Genomic DNA, 20,000 nt, shown 5'->3' on the forward strand with positions numbered 1-20,000 from the left:
CAGTGCCCTGGTTGGAGTGGGCACAGAGTGGTGGCGGTGGCGGTGGCGGTTGGTGGAGATGGAATGTCCCAGGATTTGGGAAGCAGCCACCGCCCAGCTGCCCCTGTTACGGCAGAGATCTTTCCGGAAGCGGAGGGGTGTGTGTCTGGGTCTCTGGGCATCATCATGACCACAGGAATGTGTGGGGGAAGGTTCCTTTTCTCTCTCTCTCTCTCTTTCTCTCTCTCTCTCTCTCTCATCAACTCAAAATGGACCACTCACTACAATGCAGGTAGAGCTGGCTTCTCCCCTTCCCTTCCCTTCCTGTTTGTGGTGAGAGAGTAGAGCTGTGGCTTCTCAAACCCTGCGAACCTGTTTGGTTGGCCATGCCCTCCAATCGCTGATGCCTCTGTAGTAGTCATTACCCGTTCCAAACCATCACATCCAATTCTAGGTAGAGTCGAAGCAGTTACGACATGTTCTTCCTCTCCCGTCAATCACATGGTATATTTTTGGAAGGAAAGTGAAGGATTGTATCAGTGATTAAATGTTTAGTTTGGATACATGCAGTGTCCAGATAAAACCCACGACGCAGGGTTAAGATACAGGCTGCTTGGCCTGCAGCTCGAGTGCTGACAGTGAATCAACTCAGCAGCACAGCCACACTTTCATTACCACCATCAGCAGATCTATAAACTCCTGTCTGCCTGATTGCTTTAGATTTAATGACTCAGTTAAAACCCATCTCGCGCTGCTAAATCACCTGGAATTGATTTCACTTGGCCGTTCGTTTACTGTATCTTTGGACATCGTTGGAATAATATTTAGGCCGAGACATTCATAGGATCATAATACTTCCATGACTGATTTAACAGCAACAGACTTGCGTCAAGAGGGGCGGACCACATGGTTCACATTTGAGTGTTGCTCAACATTATTATAATAATTGGGTACACTGGTTTAGGGGTGAAACCGCTCACTTGCGTCATCATGCTTTGAAGAGGATAATTCACTAAAGGTACAGTGTCACAAATGTAGGACACAGAGGAGTGCTGGTGGAGGTAGAAATCGGAGGACGGGCTCATCGTAATGCACGGAATGGAATGAGGAATGGTATCAAACACATTCCTCATGCCGTTGCATGCAATAGAATGATTTCTACCTCCACTAGTCAAGACAGGACAAAAACAAAAACGGCAAACAATAGAATATTTTGAGGAGCTAGCATTCTCAAGGTCTCTCTGTTTACAATCTTTACTTCCCATGTCTTCTCTGTGGTGAAAACAGTTGATATTGTCATTCGGGGGCGTACTACTCCTGCAGTGGTAGTGGTGGTTGGTCTTCGGGGGACCCTCAGCCTGCTTCACTCCTGCATCTCTCTCGTCTACTCCATAGGGTGAGCTGGAACGTCAGCTTCTGCAAGCCAACCCCATCCTGGAAGCCTTCGGGAACGGCAAGACGGTGAAGAACGACAACTCGTCACGTTTCGTAAGTTTACACTCCACCGACAGCAAATCTCCATATTGGTGTTTTATACACTCACTGTAGTGTAATGTGGTATGTAAGTAGAATACGTTTAATTGACACAAGTACAGTACATTTACAGTCATGTAGTCCTGTTGTAAACACACTAGTCCCTGCTGATGTTGAGCAGCTGTAGCAGGAGGTGTGATAGCAATGTTATTGATAGAAATGTTTTCAACATTATGATACTGCTGCATTGCCCATATAATAAGCCTGCTTTTATGGAAATGTACTGGTGTTGCTGTTGCTAGGCAAGATGGGGTTGAATGTTGTGGAAAATGACTGCTTGGAAGTAGTCCTTAGCACCTGTTGTTGAGACTACATAATGTTCCCATCTTCGTCCTTGATTATGTTGTCTTCAGAAAGACGGTTCTGAGCTATGCTCAGAGATCTCACTGATTATCACTGATTATCTTTCTGCTTGCAAGCATCAATAAAAGCCTATATTGTGATTTTAAGACCTTTCCACTCTTAGTCTCACCTTTGCTGAAATGACCACAGTGGCAAATTTCCACAACAACTTGGGGGCTCGTCACAACAGAGGTTTGCCAGATCTGTGTGGGAGACCTGAGACATGGACAATGACCATTAAACTGATAAAGTAGAATTTGACTCTGGTGGTCTAGCCACTGAGATAGTACTAGACTCCCCCGTGCATTTCACACACTGGTGTTTAGCCTCCATTATCATGTGTATACCAGTATAGCTAAAGCGGTAGGTCCATATCAGGTTTGTTTACCCCAGTATCCATGGAATGTGCCTGTAGTTCACTGACATGTGTGTCTACTCACCAGGGAAGGCTCGTGGAGGTAGAAATTGGAGGACGGGCTCATTGTACAGTAATGCATGGAATGGAATGAGGAATGGTGTGTTTGATACCATTCCTTATTCCATCCCATGCATTACAATGAGCCTGTCCTCCGATTTTGTACCACCAACGCTCCCACAAATTCACACACACAAACACACTTTTATAACCTGGTCCCTTGTTCCCCATTCTCTCTTTCTTCCCACAGGGCAAGTTCATCAGAATCAACTTTGACGTCACAGGCTACATCGTTGGCGCCAACATCGAGACCTGTATCCTGAGAGACTGGGAAAATGGGAAAGGGTGTTGGGAAGGGGGAGATGAGGCAGAGGGGGGATGAGTGAAGGGAAGATGAGGGAAGAGGAAGATGAAGGAAGAAGGAGCGAAGAGGGATGGGGGAGATGAGGAGAAGGGAGAAGGCAGGAGTTAGAGTCTGAACATAGCCATGGTTTGGCTCCAGGGCTCTCCTGGGTTTATGCTGCACCACAAGAATGCACTTCAATCCAGCCTGCTCCTTAGATAGGCTGGGTAGACTGGAGCTCTCACAGATACATAGAGGTATTCATATTAAACATTTGGTTTACTGCTGGGAAAAATGGTCGCAAAGTACAAAATTGTGTCCCTCAAGAATAGGGGTTTTGCAAGATCTGGCATGGCAGCGACAAGTATGATTCATAGAGCAGTGTAATGTGTGCTTCACAATAATTCCTTTTCTCAGAATGGCAGTAGCTAAGGTTCCTGGAAACACTGACTAAATAGCAGCCCACTCGATGGGCATTTCTCTCTGCTGTTAAATACGGTTCCAGTGCAATCAATGCCCACTCTTTAAACAAACTCTCTGTTCTCTGTCAGAAGTGATCAGAAACACATGACTATCATTTTAATACCATAGCTATGCCCATAATCCCTAGTAGAGACTTAAATTGAGATGATTGTGTTTGATTTACTTTTTTACAAGTACAGGTATGTGTATGACAGTCAAATATAAGTCTATTACATGTTTGAGATGATTCTGCTAGCTGCTAAGCTAACATACCCACAGCCTGGTAGCACATCGATGAGGTCAGAGGTCATCGCTCCGTTGGTCCTTAACTCCCCTTCCCCAGACCTTCTGGAGAAGTCCAGAGCAATCCGGCAGGCCAAAGATGAGAGGACCTTCCATGTCTTCTACCAGCTGCTGTCCGGGGCTGGGGAGCACCTCAAAAGTGAGTGACTGTCTGTCAGTTTGTCATTGCTTGGCCTATCAACATTCATCACTCATATTTTTTTTCCATTTTATTGTGATAGAGACAGTAGAGATTTGACAGGAAGGATGGGTGAGAGAGAGAGAGAGAGGAGGGATGACATGCAGGATATGTCCCCGGCCGGAATCGAACCGGGGACCCTGCGGTTACATGGTCAACGCTTAACCTGCTACACCACCTAAGCGCCCCGGGCTATCAACATTCTATACACAACATCAGTCCATGAGTTGACATGAAACTGAACCCAAAAAGAAGCAGAATCGTATGCTTTTCTGATCACACACACTTGTGTGGTTATGTAATTCGCTTTGGATAAAAGAGCCTGCTAAATGACTTCAATGTAAATGTCATTTGAATAAATTCAATTGGTAGTGTAAATTGAATCAGATCGGTTGGTTTTCAGTATCTACCCTGACAGTATAGGCCGTGACCGTGACGATTCAGTGACAATACTGGTTCGTTAATCGATCTCGCCTCTCTGACCCCAGCGGACCTGCTCCTGGACAGCTTCAGCGGCTACCGTTTCCTGTCCAACGGCAACGTCACCATCCCTGGGCAGCAGGACAAGGACAACTTCCAGGAGACCATGGACGCCATGCACATCATGAGCTTCTCCCACGAGGAGATTGTATGTGAGTAGAACTACAAACACATAGATGAGTACGCACGCACACACACACACACACACGCACACACACACACACACACACACACACACACGCACACGCACACACACACACACACGCACACACACACACGCACACACACACACACGCACGCACGCACGCACGCACGCACGCACGCACACACACACACACACACAGGATTACATAAGGTCCTAGTGTCATACACTCACACACTCCCTTCCCCTTGTGCTTGCAGGTATGCTAAAGGTGGTGTCTGCGGTGCTCCAGTTTGGAAACATCATCTTCAAGAAGGAGAGGAACACAGACCAGGCCTCTATGCCTGAGAACACATGTAGGCACACACACACACACACACACACACTTTTTTTCTGAGGTCTCAAATATTTTTTAACTGACTAACTGACTCTCCCCTCCTATCTCCTCCCCTCTCCTCCTCTCCCCTCCAAGCGGCCCAGAAGCTGTGTCACCTGCTGGGGTTGAACGTGATGGAGTTCACCAGAGCCATCCTGTCCCCCAGGATCAAAGTGGGCCGAGACTACGTCCAGAAGGCCCAGACCAAAGAGCAGGTAGGGTCGGAGCTTTAAATCAGAGTTCACATCCATCTGCTAGCTAATATCTTTATATTAACGTGATATGTAGACTGTTTTCCCCCAAACCTACAGTAGTACTGAATAAACTGAATAAAACAAGTGCTTTGCTGTTGCTTTAAATAGCGTTCTCACCCTCTTCCCTCCACAAGGTATATAGGGTTATTTAAAGTTCTAGTGTCTAGTTCTACCATTTTGGTTCTAGTTCTTACCGGTTCTAGTCCTGATTACTGTTCTCCTGTTCTCTCTCCAGGCTGACTTTGCCATCGAGGCTCTGGCCAAGGCCACGTACGAGCGCCTGTTCCGTTGGCTCGTCCACCGCATCAACAAAGCCCTGGACAGGACCAAGCGCCAGGGCGCCTCTTTCATAGGCATCCTGGACATCGCTGGCTTTGAGATCTTTGAGGTAAACTCTGGTTGCAGACTCAAAAATGTATTCTATACACACCCACATAATTATTGTTGGTACTTATCGTACTGAAATGTAATACTCTTTCTTATTTCCTCTCTTTCTCTCCCTCTTTCTCCTTGCTCCCTTCCTCTCTCTGCTTGCAGCTGAACTCGTTTGAGCAGCTGTGCATCAACTACACCAACGAGAAACTGCAGCAACTGTTCAATCACACCATGTTCATCCTGGAGCAGGAGGAGTACCAGAGGGAGGGCATCGAGTGGAGCTTCATCGACTTCGGCCTGGACCTGCAACCCTGCATCGACCTCATCGAGAGGCCGGTCAGTCTCTCTGGTTGTGTGTGTGTGTGTCTGTGCGTGTGTCTGTGTGTTTGCGTGCGTGTTTGCGTGCGTGCATGTTTGCGTGAGTGCATGCATATGTGTATTTGTGTGCTGTGTGTTTCAACGAATGTAATTCATATTCCTTTTTCATACACACGTGTGTACAGTCATTTGTGTGTACCATAGACTAATGCTTTCTCTCTGTCTCTCTGTCCTGGTCTGCAGACGAACCCCCCAGGAGTGCTGGCCCTGCTGGATGAGGAGTGCTGGTTCCCCAAGGCCACTGACAAGACCTTCATAGACAAGGTCCTCCAGGAACAGGGAACACACCCCAAGTTCCAGAAGCCCCGACAGCTGAAGGACAAGGCTGACTTCTGCATCATCCACTACGCTGGCAAGGTATGACCATATATGCACTGAAATAGAGGCTGGTGGAAGGTAGACATTGGGGGACTGGCTCATTGTAAATGCATGGAATGAAATGAAACATGAAACGTGTGTTTGTCATTCCATTCCGTGCATCACAATGAGCCCGTCCCCCGATCTCTGCCTCCCCTCGACCACATAATAAATACACTGCCTCTCCAGCGGCCTCTCCTCACATCATTTACTAACCTGTGAAATGACATTCAGTCTTCACCATTATCCCACCTGGTCTCAGTCCAGATGTTAAACCTGTCCCAATACTCAACACTTCCTCTCCTGGCACCCTCTCCTTTACTAACTGACTGGAGAAGTAATGGATATTATCTAAATAATCTCAAACTATTGGGAAACAACACACGTTGAAGCGTTTGTTATGTCAAATGGAGACTGCTGCTATTGTCATTGCTTCCTGTATAACAGCTTGAACCACTATGAATCATAAGCCCCACACTCTGAGAATCGTGTTCTCTGGGAGGTATTTATTTACTGTACTGCTCTTTGACATCTCTGCCTCATTACCCAGTCAGGCAACATCAAGAGTCAGCTAGCTGTATTGGCAAGATGAAACTGCTAAATAATATCATCATTATTTATAGGTCCATAATGGCCCTCGGAACAGATGCTTTCATGTTTTTTCCATGTTTTGAAAGACATCGTTAGCAGCCAGTGTTTCTTCGAAGCAGCCTTTGGAAGCAGCAGAGCGACATGCTGCCTGTGAGGCCCTAGTCAACAGGTCACTGTGAGGCCCTAGTCAACAGGTCACTGTGAGGCCCTAGTCAACAGGTCACTGTGAGGCCCTAGTCAACAGGTCACTGTGAGGCCCTAGTCAACAGGTCACTGTGAGGCCCTAGTCAACAGGTCACTGTGAGGCCCTAGTCAACAGGTCACTGTGAGGCCCTAGTCAACAGGTCACTGTGAGGCCCTAGTCAACAGGTCACTGTGAGGCCCTAGTCAACAGGTCACTGTGAGGCCCTAGTCAACAGGTCACTGTGAGGCCCTAGTCAACAGGTCACTGTGAAGCCCTAGTCAACAGGTCACTGCCTCCACACAAAAGCCCAGTTGTGCTATGAAACGTAACGCAGTCCACATCTGGTTCCCATCGGTGTGTGAGATCCACTCTGGGTCGTTATGTAACGGCGGGTTTTTCATCTTTCACCTCGGTGTGGTCTCCCCATCTGGAGAGACCGAGCCAGCCAGGGAACATTCCACACCAGACTGACTCTAGCGTGTCTCTCCACACATGAAAGCGTATGTCTCCATCAGCGTTTTAATTACATGTACCTCACACAGCCCAGATTGACGTTCTGCACTAACCCCAGCAGTGATCTGGAATGTTCATGATGCACCCACTCATACTGCACTGTAGCAGACCCCTTAATATGTCAGACTTGACAGTGAACGGAGAACATGTAAAATATTGCCATTCATATATTCATAGAAATGAACATAAGTTCCCTTGATTGAGACCCTCTCATCCACAAAACAAGTTATGTTTAAATACTGAATGGAATATTATTTCAAGGCCGGAATGTGTTAGAAGGAGAGGAACAGCTCAGGGGCCCAGACCTGTCACGAAACAGGGGAGGATGGTGGAGGTAGAAATCGTGTGATCGTTTGATACTATTTCTCATTCCATTCCATGCATTACAAAGACCCCATCCTCCGATTTCTACTTCCATTGGCCTCCCCTGTCACAGTCACTGAGCCTAGCTAATAGTTGCTAAAAAAAAACAAGACCTACAAATTAAATGTATTATTATGAATATTGACTATCGTTTGTTTGATCACGCCTCCTCTAGGTGGACTATAAGGCAGATGAGTGGCTGATGAAGAACATGGACCCCCTCAACGACAACGTGGCCACCCTGCTGCACCAGTCCGCTGACAAGTTTGTGGCCGAACTCTGGAAGGACGGTGAGTTAGTTCCCCATCTTCTCTTCTCCTCTCTCTCTCTCTCTCTCTCTCTCTCTCTCTCTCTCTCTCTCTCTCTCTCTCTCTCTCTCTCTCATTCTCTCAAGGCCCATAAAAGTCACTGTTTCCTTGTTGATGACTTGAATCCAAAAGCTTACACGGTACACGATTGCTGCACGGAATCTCTCCAATATCTGTTGCGTAACAGAGAAATGTTTCCACCTCCACTGTTTCTATTAGAAACCGTCTCTCTGTTGTGTGATAGAACTGAACCAACCAGTTACCACCTGCCAACCATGAACTGCAGTAACCATGTATGTGCTCAGGGCTGTAGAGCCAGGCGTAGTAGTGGTGGTGATGGAGGGAGTACCGGTCCATGCTCTCATCCATTAGACTTTGTCTCCGCAGCTGGTGAAACCGGGAACAAGTCGGCAACTGACCGGTGTGTTTAGACTTTTATTCCGAAAAATGTAAATGAATTTCAGAGTTGTTGAAAATCAATGACACACTCGCTAGTCAAGCCAAAATAATGTAATGCGATTCTGTGAGTAATCTAGTTAGTGTAGAGTAGTGGGGATTACTCATCGTATTCATTGCATTGCAATATCTTGGCTTGACTAGCGAGTGTGTTATTGATTTTCAACAACGTTGAAATGTATTTACATTTTTCTGAATAAAAGTCTGAACAATTTGATTGCCGGCTGCACCAGCTGCCATCACATTATCTGCTTGCTTCTCTGTCGATAGAATTGAGTATCACCAGTCTAAACACCATGTGTTTAATTTAGTGAGGTAAACCACATAAAACCCCTCATCTCCATGTTGTTCCTCCCCAGGCACACACACACACACACACACACACACACACACACTGTTTTCGTTTTAAAGACAGGAGATCAGCTTTATAGCTTCATATTGAAAAATCTGTAATGTGTATACAGAAACATCTAACTGAAATGGAAACGATTAAGTAATCCTTTTGGACTAATATATCAACTCTTTATAGCTGGGCTTAGATAACCCCAATGCGTGCCTAAAATAATGATTGAATTGCTATCTTCTGTGCATGGAATATTCCACTGGACCTGGACTAAGACTCTTTCATACAATGTTCACAACTAATCAGTGCTTGTGTCGTGTGTGTGTGTGTGTGTGTGTGTGTGTGTGTGTGTGTGTGTGTGTGTGTGTGTGTGTGTGTGTGATAGCGTGTGTGTGTCTGTGTATGTGTGCGTGTGTGCGTGCACGTGTGTGCGTGCGTGTGTGTGTGCATTTGTCCGTGTGCACGGCGTTCCTACGTGCTCACGTGTGTGCATGAACTTTTCTCTCTCTCTCTCTCTCTCTCTCTCTCTCTCTCTGTGTGTTTCTGGGCTACAGACATTCAGACCTTTCAGAGAGCCTCTTTCTATGACAGTGTCTCTGGTCTGGATGAGCCTCCAGGTGAATTGATGAGCCTGCTGCTGCTGCTACTGCTGCACTGTAGGCTGGTCTCCCTGTGCTCCCTGCTCCCCCTGCTCTCCCTGCTCCCCCTGCTCTCCCTGCTCCCCCTGCTCTCCGTACTCTGCCTAAGAACCCAAGCACCCGTCACCTGTCGGCTTTGCATGAACCCTAATGCACTGTTGCTAATCAAGACAGCACATTACGGCAATGCTGCCCGGTCTGCGGGGTGCCCTGCCCTGTCTGCGGGGTGCCCTGCCCGGTCTGCGGGGTGCCCTGCCCTGTCTGCGGGGTGCCCTGCCCGGTCTGCGGGGTGCCCTGCCCGGTCTGCGGGGTGCCCTGCCCTGTCACGGACAACAAACAACAATGGAGATTATCGATTGGAGATATTGGATTATAGAGCAGACAGTTATTGTGTGCTTTTGTGTATGGAAAAGAGGAGGCATAAGCAGCAGAGCCTGTCTGAAGGTAACATATTGGTATTGGCCTACGCAGGAGCGTACGCAGTGGAAGCCAAGGGCATTCCAGCATCCTACAGTATGTCTGTTAAATGCATTCAACACTCACCTGTAGACTGACCTCTTTCAGGCTGGGGAGATGACAGGAGGGTGATGGATAGAGACTGCCGTCCTGAACCACTTCTAGGACGTTCTACTGACTGAAGCTGGCACTGATTTAAGCTCTGCTTACTTTGCTAGGGCCTCCAATCCATTTGGCATGAGTTAGCTAGGTCTGCTTTTTGGGGGATGTTTTTTTTTTTTTTTTTTTTTACCTGCAAGCCAGATCTCGGATCTTGAATCAGATTTTCAGAATCTTCTTTTATTAAAAAAAGACGGATGAAGAAACAAATAGATTACTGCCTTAGAAGTTGACCTAACTGAAGAGGCAGATGGAGAAGTACCTGTTTGTCAGGACTGTCTCTTATCCATATTTGGTTTGGTTATTGAAGATGGGCATAGCCAACAGCTTATTGTACATTAGAGCATGAATGAATGAATCATATTTATGATACGGTATTTATGATATTTATATTTCGGTTCTGTCTCCCTCTCTTTATACAGTTTATTACATTGTTTGAATTGTTTGCTATGAATGTGCCTCACCTCTTGATCACTTTACTCTCGACCTTTGCCGGTCGTTAGAATAGAACCTCAGGCTTCTGAATCTCCAAACTGATGATTATTTCGTCGTTTGACCTTTTGATCCAATGGTTTCACCCTTTGCAATTTCTATGAGTAATGTGCATGTATTATGTCTAGAGCCTTTAATGAGTTAGTTAAAGACGCCTGCTATGCAGTTGAAGACCACATTTGAGGACAACATAGTGAAGCCATTGCCTCCTAATGAGAGCCTGAAACCACATCAAAGAGAGCGCTGGTGTCTCTGGTGCGTATCTGACAGGGGAGCGACAGCCGGACCCGGGACAGGGTTGATGTAAGGACCTGCTCTAGATGCTCTAGATGCAGTGTTAGTGCTTTTTTTTTCTGAGTTGGGCAGTCCCACTCATATTTTTCATTGGACAGATACAGTGAAGATAGACAGGAAAGTAAGGAGAAGAAGGGAGAGAGGACATGTCAGCAGGGCATGGGCCGGATTCGAACCCATGCCGACATGGGCATACAGTATGTGTGCACTGTAGACCGTGGTGCTAGACCACTGGACCACCCCAGGCCACGCAGTGTTAGTGCTTTGCTCGACAATTCATCAGACAGGACCTGCAGTAAATGCCCCCATTACAGCCACGGTTTGTTCATAAACCAAATAGGACAATAGGTCAAGTATAGCTGTCGCCTGGGCTCGGCTGGCAGAGCGTGGTGCTAGCAACGCTAGGGTTGTGTGTTCGATTCCCACTCGCACCATATACAGTATACCACATACGTATGTGAGTCGCTTTGGATCAAAGCATCAGCTAAAAAACGGCACATATTTTAATTCAATATTACAGCTTTGCATCCGTCAATCCCTGAAGTAGATGCTAGGTGCTGTGGTGTTACAGCTCTGCTTTGTGCTGCAACAGGTCCTCATTTGACCAAATAGGAATGACAGGGTCAACACTGTAACAACCACATGGAAAGATGTCTGTCTGGAGAGCTAGGTTTAGGCTAATAATCAATCCAAAAATCAGTGCAATTGGAAAAGATGTCCCCGGCATCCATGGGGACTGTTTTGGTATGTTGTTGTCAAGTGTTGTCAAGAGTTTAAAGTCAGTTCAAGCTCGTCGCAAATGTCTGTCTCTCCCAAAGTGCTAATTAATCCCTTCCCCAATGTGTTGGCTCCAGAACATAATGAGACACAATTACCCTTTGGCATCAATATCTTTCCTTTTCATTTTGTAGTTTGTTTTGACTGCTGGTGTGCCTCTTGCCAAAATATTAGCATACAAGTTTGTAGGAACTCGGCTCTGTGGTGTTAAGAGGACATTATTGAGTTTGGGGAAAGACGTCAGTATGTTCTCTAGAGTTAAAAGGACAAAAAACATGTTTTTGAATTTGATATGACCTTTGAACTATAGGCTACTACGAATAGGCCTGCTCAGCAGGTAGGGAGTTTTTGCCGAGAGGTTAATGCTTTGTCCTTCCTAAAATGGAGTCAGCCAGCTAGTCTGTTAAGGAAGGCAAGTTGCCACACAGCATGGTGAATAGCAATGTCCTCTTTTACCTTCACTTCTCCTTGATCTTATGCAAAGAAACTTGGCTTAGATGTTGACACTACCTGAATTCACACATTTGATGGTATTGTTTTCTTCCTCTGTGTTTTTTGGCATAGTGAAAGCTGGCTTAGATTACTTAGGCCACCATAATACAGTTCTACTCCAGTAAAATCAATTGACTGCAGTTAATGTGAGTGAGTGGTGGTGGATGGTCAAATGAAATGGCCATGATTAAAACCAATGTTTTCACTTTTAATAGTGAAACAACTGTTGGAGATGTTTTGAGTAAAGGGCTCTGCACACAGCGTGCGATTTCTGTTGCGCATCAACGTTCCATTTTGAAGTTTGAATGGAAGTCTATGAGAACATCGCATTTACCCACACACGGCCCCGATTTTAATCGCACGGCGAACATTCGATTCCATTCATTTTGAATGGGACAAAGCACACGGCGTGCGAGTTTTGTCGCACTGCTTTGTCCCATTCAAAATGAATGGAATCGAATGTTCGCCGTGCGATTAAAATCGGGGCCGTGTGTGGGTAAATGCGATGTTCTCATAGACTTCCATTCAAACTTCAAAATGGAACGTTGATGCGCAACAGAAATCGCACGCTGTGTGCAGAGCCCTTAAGGCCTAAATTGGATTTTCGATTTTGTTTTTGCTCTGCTTTTTAAGTTCATGTTCTGTAGTAGTCAACCATGATCCCGCCCACTCTGGCTGTCAGTCATGTTGTTGTTTACATATTGTTGTTTACATGCTTAGATGTCCTCATCCGTCCTGGCCATGCCTCTTGTCCTCTGCTGCTTGATTGGACCGTACTGTATGTCAATGATACACTACAGGTCGGTTTCTCTGACCCAGATCAGTTCCTACTCCTGGACTAAAACCCATGTGCATTGGAGGATCCCAAAATGAAAGTGTATTATTCCATGAGTATGTATAGTATGGGTCTGAGAAACTGTCCCTTCATGTCTAAACCAGCATCATCCATCCATCTAATGTTGCTCCTCTCTCTTCTCCTTCTTAGTGGATCGTATCGTGGGTCTGGACCAGGTGTCGGGCATGAACGAGACGGCGTTCGGCGCGTCCTACAAGACCAAGAAGGGCATGTTCCGCACGGTGGGCCAGCTGTACAAGGAGTCCCTCACCAAGCTCATGGCCACGCTGAGGAACACCAACCCCAACTTCGTCCGCTGCATCATCCCCAACCACGAGAAGAGGGTGAGTCGCCCGCCTAGAGTCATCCCTAACACTAATACCATTAGGACGGGGCGGCTGTGGCTCAGGAGGTAGAGCCGGCGTCTAATGATCGCAATGTCGGCAGTTCGGCGGTTCGATCCCCGGCTGACCACGTCGATGGGCAAGACACTTGAACCCCAAATTGCTCCCAAATGAACAGGCCTGGGGCCTTGCATGGTAGCCTGCCGCCATTGGTGTGTGAATGTGCGTGTGAATGGGTGAATGAGAGGCCATTGTAAAGCGCTTCCATTTCCCATTTAACCTACCACTAGTGGCCCGCTAGCCTTCCCCATCCAGAGCCTCTCACTGACCACTTCTCCCTGGCCACCCCAGCCCCCACATGCCCCTGTAGCCACACTCCTAACTCCTAATCCCACAGAGTAACAACAGAGAATCCACAGTGTATCCTTAGAAGGGTCTGTGGTAGCATGGGCCGTCTGCCTCCATAAACAATCGTCCTCACCGCCTGTCACTGACCACCAGATGCTGCTTCTGCTTACTGCAGCAGGGCCAGACCCACTACCTAAGAAGCCCTCTAGCTAGCTACTCTCTTACCGAGAGAAGCGTAGGCCCTTTGCTTCCATAAAAATGATGACCACTAGAGCCCACACCAGCTCCAGCAGAAGCCCTCTCCACCTCCATAAAACAACGGTCCTCCTCACTGCCTTTCACTTACCACCAACCATCATAAAGTTTGCAGACGACACCACCGTGGTGGGCTGCATCTCGGGGGGGGACGAGGCGGCGTACAGGGATGAGGTGGAGCAGCTTGGCAAGCTGTGCAAGGTTAACAACCTGCTGCTTAACCAGCTAAAGACCCAGGAAATCATTGTGGACTTCAGGAGGAAAAAATCTGAGGTCCAGCCCCTGCTCGTCGATGGAGGGAGCGTGGAGAGAGTCTCAACTCTCCGATTCCTGGGGGTGCACATACAGGATGACCTGTCCTGGAGGACCAACACAGCAGCCATCATCAAGAAGGCACAACAGCGGCTCTACTTCCTGAGAGTCCTCAGGAAATACCACCTCAGACAGGAGCTGCTTGTGATCTTCTACCGCTGCACAGTGGAGAGCATCCTCACCTACTGCATCTGCGTGTGGTTCTCCAGCTGCACAGCCGCAGAGAGGAAAGCGCTACAGAGAGTCGTGAGATCGGCCCAGAAGATCATCGGCGCCCCCCTCCCCTCTCTGGAAGAGCTGTACAACACACGCTGCCTCAGGAAGGCCTCCAAGATCTCCAGGGACCCATCCCACCCTGGGAACGAACACTTTGTCCAGCTGCCCTCAGGCAGGCGGTTCAGGACCATGTCCGCAAGGACAAATAGACTGAAGCTCAGCTTCTACCCCAGGGCCATTCAGGCCCTGAACACAGCAAAGACCTAGGTTCTAGGCCCTGGACAATCCAGACAATTTGATGGCAGCTACTAGATTGTTATCATAAGTGCAATATTGAAATACAACTGTGAACATTTCAAACCTGCAAACTGCGACACTTTAAATGAATGTGCAATAAGACTATGTGCAATAATACTATGTGCAATATGACAACCCTTGTGTACATAAGGTTCAGAGATAGGAAATGTTAGGATATTTATAGCATAGCATAGAGTACAGCACAGTGTTTTATTTGTATAGTATAGTAGTATAGTATAGTGGATAGTGTATATAGCCTTATTTATGTAAACCAGCTCTTTTCCCTCCTTGTTTTTAGTATTATTTTTTTTCTCCAAGCACCAGGGGAGCCCCCCCTCCTAAATTTCGTTGTACTGTATGGTACCTGTACTGTATTAATGACAATAAAGACCATTCATTCATTCATTCATTCATTCAACCAGGCCTATGCCAGTGGAGGGTGGCGGAGGTAGCGATCGGAGGAGGGGCTCATTGTAACGGGATGGAATGAAGAAGGGTCTTGCTTTCCACATGTGTGTTTGATACCATTTCTGCATTCCATTCCATGCATTACAATGACCCTGTCCTCCGATTTCTGCCTCCACCATCCTCCACTGGCCTGCACCAGCCCCGCCAGAAGCCCCCGAGCTAGCTACTCTCTCCCACAGTGCATCGCCCCGGCCCCTCTGCCTCCATAAACAACAGCTCAGATGGAAGGCTGGCAGTAATGTCAAACAATAGCAGCGTGGAGATCTGTGGGGTTTGTGGGCTTTTTGAGCGATGTGGAGTGTATTCCAGGGGGTTTGACTAGACACGCTTGTTTTTGCACAACGACCACTAATGACTGTTATAAATGTAAGAGAGACGAGGGGGAGAACACGCTAGATGTTTATTCATAGATGTAGTTAGGCTGGTTATTGCGGGCCCTTCTAGTTACTACTGTATGGACATCTTTTATTTTTTCAACCAAGTAAAGTCCTTTAAGTAAAATCGACCTAGTAGCATCGTGTCCCTGTAGATCCTTCTGGCATCTCGAAAATGCTCACGGTGGAATAAGCTAAATTAATTATTGGTTTTATGGAATTTGCCCTAGTTTCTTGGTCCGGAATAATCTACTTTGCATAGAGTTTAGTATTGTTTTTTTCTTCTTTTTCTTGTTTTTTAACCTTTCTCTACTCCCTCCACCCCCCCCCGTCACTCTCCCCTCTCAGGCTGGTAAGCTGGACCCCCACCTGGTTCTGGACCAGCTGCGGTGTAACGGTGTTCTGGAGGGGATCCGTATCTGCAGACAGGGCTTCCCCAACAGGATCATCTTCCAGGAGTTCAGACAGAGGTATACCTCCTCCTGGACTAGATGTCCCCTTAACATTCTTTAATCCAGATGTAAGTTCCTGTACTTCATTTGTTAAAGGTGCATTGATATGGTTCTCTTTATGCTCCCAAGCTGCCATGTTTGCCATGGTTACCGTCTGGTTACCATCATTCACTCTACTCTCTGAAGCTGTTCTATGTTTGCCACGGTGACCCCCTGGTTACCATATTCTCCCTTCCTTCTGAAGCTGTTGCTATGTTTGCCATGCTTCCCTCCTGGTAACCATGTTCTCCCTTTCCTCTGAAGTGGTTCTATTCCTGCCCTGCCTGTCAGTCAGTGAACAGTGAGGCCTGTGTAGCTCTGAGGCCCTCCCGCCCACAGAGATAAACCAGCTACACTCCCACCACTCCTCACTCCTCGCACCAGGCCTCTAGTCAATATGGAGCTGGAGTGTAATGATGACATCATGTATTGACTCAGTGTCTTCATGTATTGACTCAGTGCCTTCATATATTGACTCAGTGACCTTTGTGTATTGACTCAGTGCCTTCATGTGCTTGTCTCTGTTTACAATGTACAGTAAACCTCCTCCTTCCCCTGACATGTCCTCCTCCTCTCCTGTCTGTTGACAGGTATGAGATCCTCACCCCTAACGCCATCCCCAAGGGCTTCATGGATGGCAAGCAGGCCTGTGAGAGAATGGTGAGGACCTGCCCTGTGTGTGTCCAACCTCTTTACGGTGGTGGGCTTAGTGTACTCTACAAGTACCCTGCCTTCCTTCACTAGAGTCAACGCAGTGTGTGCATCTATTGGATCGAGATGTCCTTATCATAACATGGATTATAACACTGTATTGATTTGAATTGAATGAACTTTATCGATCTCTTTACAAACAAGGGCAGGCAAATACAAACATATAAAGATTAAAAACTTAAATACATATTGTCCTGTTCCTCCGCTACGCCCCCCCCCCCCCCCCCCCCCCCCTCCAGATCCGAGCCTTGGAGCTGGACCCTAACCTGTTCAGGATTGGTCAGAGTAAGATCTTCTTCAGGGCCGGAGTCTTGGCTCACCTGGAGGAGGAACGCGACCTGAAGATCACCGACATCATCATCTACTTCCAGTCTGTCTGCCGTGGCTACCTGGCCCGCAAGTGAGTCCTGCTCTCTGTTTCTGGTCTTAGTTACCTGTAGCACCCAGCCTCATGTTTAACTGTCAAGCAGTACTACATGTCTTCTGATATCAATCCTCTGCCCCAGGCCATAGGGCATCTTGGTTGACCAGCAATAAATATGTGTATTGTATAATAGTTTATAAAAAGTATAATTAATTATGCAGTCAGGTTACAAAACATACATACATACAACACAGTCCATACACATACACCTACATTATATTGTACTGTATTATAAACTATGACAATCATTCTGATTCCCTCCTGCGGCAAGCCACCAAATCATAAATAAATATGTTATGTTGGGGAATAATGCAGTCAGGTTACCAAAACAGAGGCGGCGATAGCCTAGTGATTAGAGAGGCTTGCTAGCAATCGGAAGGTCACTGGTTCGATCCCCGCCTCAGGGGGGAGCTGCTTCTGCCCTTGAGCAAGGCACTTAACCCCTAATTGCTCCAGGGGCGCCGACTATGCCTGACCCTGTGCCTAGAGCAAAAAATACCAAATTACAACAATTGATTGACAAGTCGATTGCATGGCAAATAAAACATTATTATAATATTTTTTATAATAATCAAACATATACACAGTATTATAAATCATTGTAATAATTGTGATCTCTCCTGTGGCAGGGCCTTCGCTAAGAAACAGCAGCAGCTGAGCTGTCTGAAGGTGCTCCAGAGGAACTGTGCTGCCTACCTGAAGCTGAAGCACTGGCAGTGGTGGAGACTCTTCACTAAGGTGTGTGTGTGTGTGTGTGTGTGTGTGTGTGTGTGTGTGTGTGTGTGTGTGTGTGTGTGTGTGTGTGTGTGTGCGTGCGAGTGTGTGTGTGTGAGTGTGCGTGCGTGCGTGCGTGCGTGCGTGCGTGCGTGTGTGAGTGTGTGTGTGTGTATGCATGCGTGTGTGCTTGTGTGCGTGCTTGTGTGCGTGCGTGTGTGTATGTGTGTACAGTGTAAGCTGCTGTGACTGACGCCAGGCCTGTGCTCCTCCCCCCAGGTGAAGCCCCTGCTCCAGGTGACCAGGCAGGAGGAGGAGATGCTGGCCAAGGATGAGGAGCTGGTGAAGGTGAAGGAGAAGCAGACCAAGGTGGAGGGGGAGCTGGTGGAAATGGAGAGGAAACACCAACAGGTCAGTGTCCAGACCAAGACCAAGCTGAGTAGGCTTCACTCTCTGCAAACTCTCAGTTTTTCAGGTGTTTTTACTGCCTAATAGGATCGAAAATAAAATGTGTGTCAATATCTGTTTTGCACAGTAGCTTCTTCTATCTGTATTAGTAAATATCTGTAGTCCTCCATACTAAATGAAAGGGAAACTGAGAGACTGTTAAAACGATTGAATGACACAGTCACCAGCTGTGAGTGAATGAATAAAGCTCCTGTTTTGGGTGTTGAACCCATAGATGGTGGAGGAGAAGAACATCCTAGCAGAGCAGCTCCAGGCGGAGACAGAGCTGTTTGCCGAGGCTGAGGAGATGAGGGCTCGCCTGGCCGCCAAGAAGCAGGAGCTGGAGGAGATCCTCCACGACCTGGAGTCACGGGTGGAGGAGGAGGAGGAGAGGAACCAGGGCCTGCAGAATGAGAAGAAGAAGATGCAGACTCACATTGCGGTAGGGGGGCTAAGACAAGAGAAATGTGTGTGTCTGTCTGTGTGTGTGTGTGTGTGTGTGTGTGTGTGTGTGTGTGTGTGTGTGTGTGTGTGTGTCTGTGTGTGTGTGTGTGTCGGTGTGTGTGTGTGTGTGTGTGTGTGTCTGTGTGTGTCTGTGTGTGTCTGTGTGTGTGTGTTGGTTATTGTGAAAGCTCAAGGGAAATAAAATGGGAAATGGTTGATTGATTCTAGAAAATACCCTTTTTTATTTTTATATACAAAACATGTCAACCAAATCAAGCTTATTTCCTTCACCTCAAATCGACAATAAGTTGTATTCCGTTCTATTCCATTATGTTCTATTCCATTATGTTCTATCTGTTCCATTATGTTCTATTCCATTATGTTCTATTCCTTCTCATGGTATTTGCTCCCATGTTGTTCAACCAACCTGTATGGTGTTTGCATCCAGGACCTCGAGGAGCAGTTGGATGAGGAGGAGGCTGCCAGGCAGAAGCTCCAGCTGGAGAAGGTCACCTCAGAGGCCAAGATGAAGAAGTTTGAGGAGGACATCCTGCAGCTGGAGGACCAGAACTCCAAGTTCCACAAGGTGAGACTAAGGCGTAACCTTAACACTTTAACGCAACTTAAGGGTCGTAAAGTCATTTATAGACTCAACCTGGTCAAATGTACTGCTTTAGATTCTAGTAGATTACGTGTAAAATACACAATATAATATTGACATACTATTAGAGCCAAAGGTTCTAAGAAAGGATTTAATTAAAGAATACGATTATCAGAACTAGAATAATGTAGTTACGGCGATTAATTCATCATTGATCTCAGTTTACTGTCAGCTGGACGCAGCTAACTTAGGGACAACATGGCTACCTGGCCTGTATTGACCAGTCTTGACTCCGTTCCGCCCTCAGGAGAAGAAACTGCTGGAGGAGCGTGTGAATGAGATGACCTCCATGTTGACGGAGGAGGAGGAGAAGGCCAAGAACCTGGGCAAAGTCAAGAACAAGCAGGAGGTGATGATGGTGGACCTGGAAGGTAAGAGAACCAGAGGCTTACATTCATCATACACTCTTATTAGTTCAGGTTAGCTAGTCAGTGTACACACATCCAATAGATGCATATTTCATAGGTTTAGGGTAAACAGTATAATATACTGTAGTAGTACCATGTAAAAACTAATTGTGTGTTCACATTACCAGATATGGTAATCTCAGAGTTTTAGTTTAGCAACAGACCCTTGGTCGTCTAGGCTAGGCTAGGCTAGGCTAATTCAGGTTCTCACAGTTCTATTCAACTTCTACTTACTCCCTTGTTTACGTTTTCTACCGTCCTCTATCCCC

The 20,000-nt window shown here is 46.9% G+C and overlaps 1 protein-coding gene across 3 annotated transcripts in view; it reads left to right on the top strand.

Moving 5' to 3' along the window:
* The window catches only part of myh10 (myosin, heavy chain 10, non-muscle), a gene marked incomplete at both ends in the record, with an annotated part of 73,925 nt that overhangs the window by 43,123 nt on the left and 10,802 nt on the right, over window positions 1-20,000 (top strand). For 2 of the 3 annotated variants that reach the window (XM_080524177.1, XM_080524178.1), the window contains 19 exons: window positions 1,375-1,467; window positions 2,520-2,583; window positions 3,418-3,516; window positions 4,044-4,187; window positions 4,438-4,533; window positions 4,650-4,768; window positions 5,043-5,195; window positions 5,345-5,518; window positions 5,744-5,917; window positions 7,744-7,858; window positions 12,969-13,162; window positions 15,781-15,902; window positions 16,514-16,583; window positions 16,874-17,034; window positions 17,688-17,796; window positions 18,052-18,183; window positions 18,455-18,661; window positions 19,112-19,249; window positions 19,572-19,695. In XM_080524177.1, the coding sequence (XP_080380303.1) occupies window positions 1,375-1,467; window positions 2,520-2,583; window positions 3,418-3,516; window positions 4,044-4,187; window positions 4,438-4,533; window positions 4,650-4,768; window positions 5,043-5,195; window positions 5,345-5,518; window positions 5,744-5,917; window positions 7,744-7,858; window positions 12,969-13,162; window positions 15,781-15,902; window positions 16,514-16,583; window positions 16,874-17,034; window positions 17,688-17,796; window positions 18,052-18,183; window positions 18,455-18,661; window positions 19,112-19,249; window positions 19,572-19,695 (2,488 nt within the window). Of the gene's footprint in view, window positions 1-1,374; window positions 1,468-2,519; window positions 2,584-3,417; window positions 3,517-4,043; window positions 4,188-4,437; window positions 4,534-4,649; window positions 4,769-5,042; window positions 5,196-5,344; window positions 5,519-5,743; window positions 5,918-7,743; window positions 7,859-9,229; window positions 9,293-12,968; window positions 13,163-15,780; window positions 15,903-16,513; window positions 16,584-16,873; window positions 17,035-17,687; window positions 17,797-18,051; window positions 18,184-18,454; window positions 18,662-19,111; window positions 19,250-19,571; window positions 19,696-20,000 lie in introns of all 3 variants that reach the window. The other variant, XM_080524176.1, reaches the window with a different exon arrangement.

The sequence above is a fragment of the Nansenia antarctica genome (assembly GCF_963989245.1).
Source record: "Nansenia antarctica genome assembly, chromosome: 2".
Taxonomy (NCBI): Eukaryota; Metazoa; Chordata; class Actinopteri; order Argentiniformes; family Microstomatidae; genus Nansenia; species Nansenia antarctica.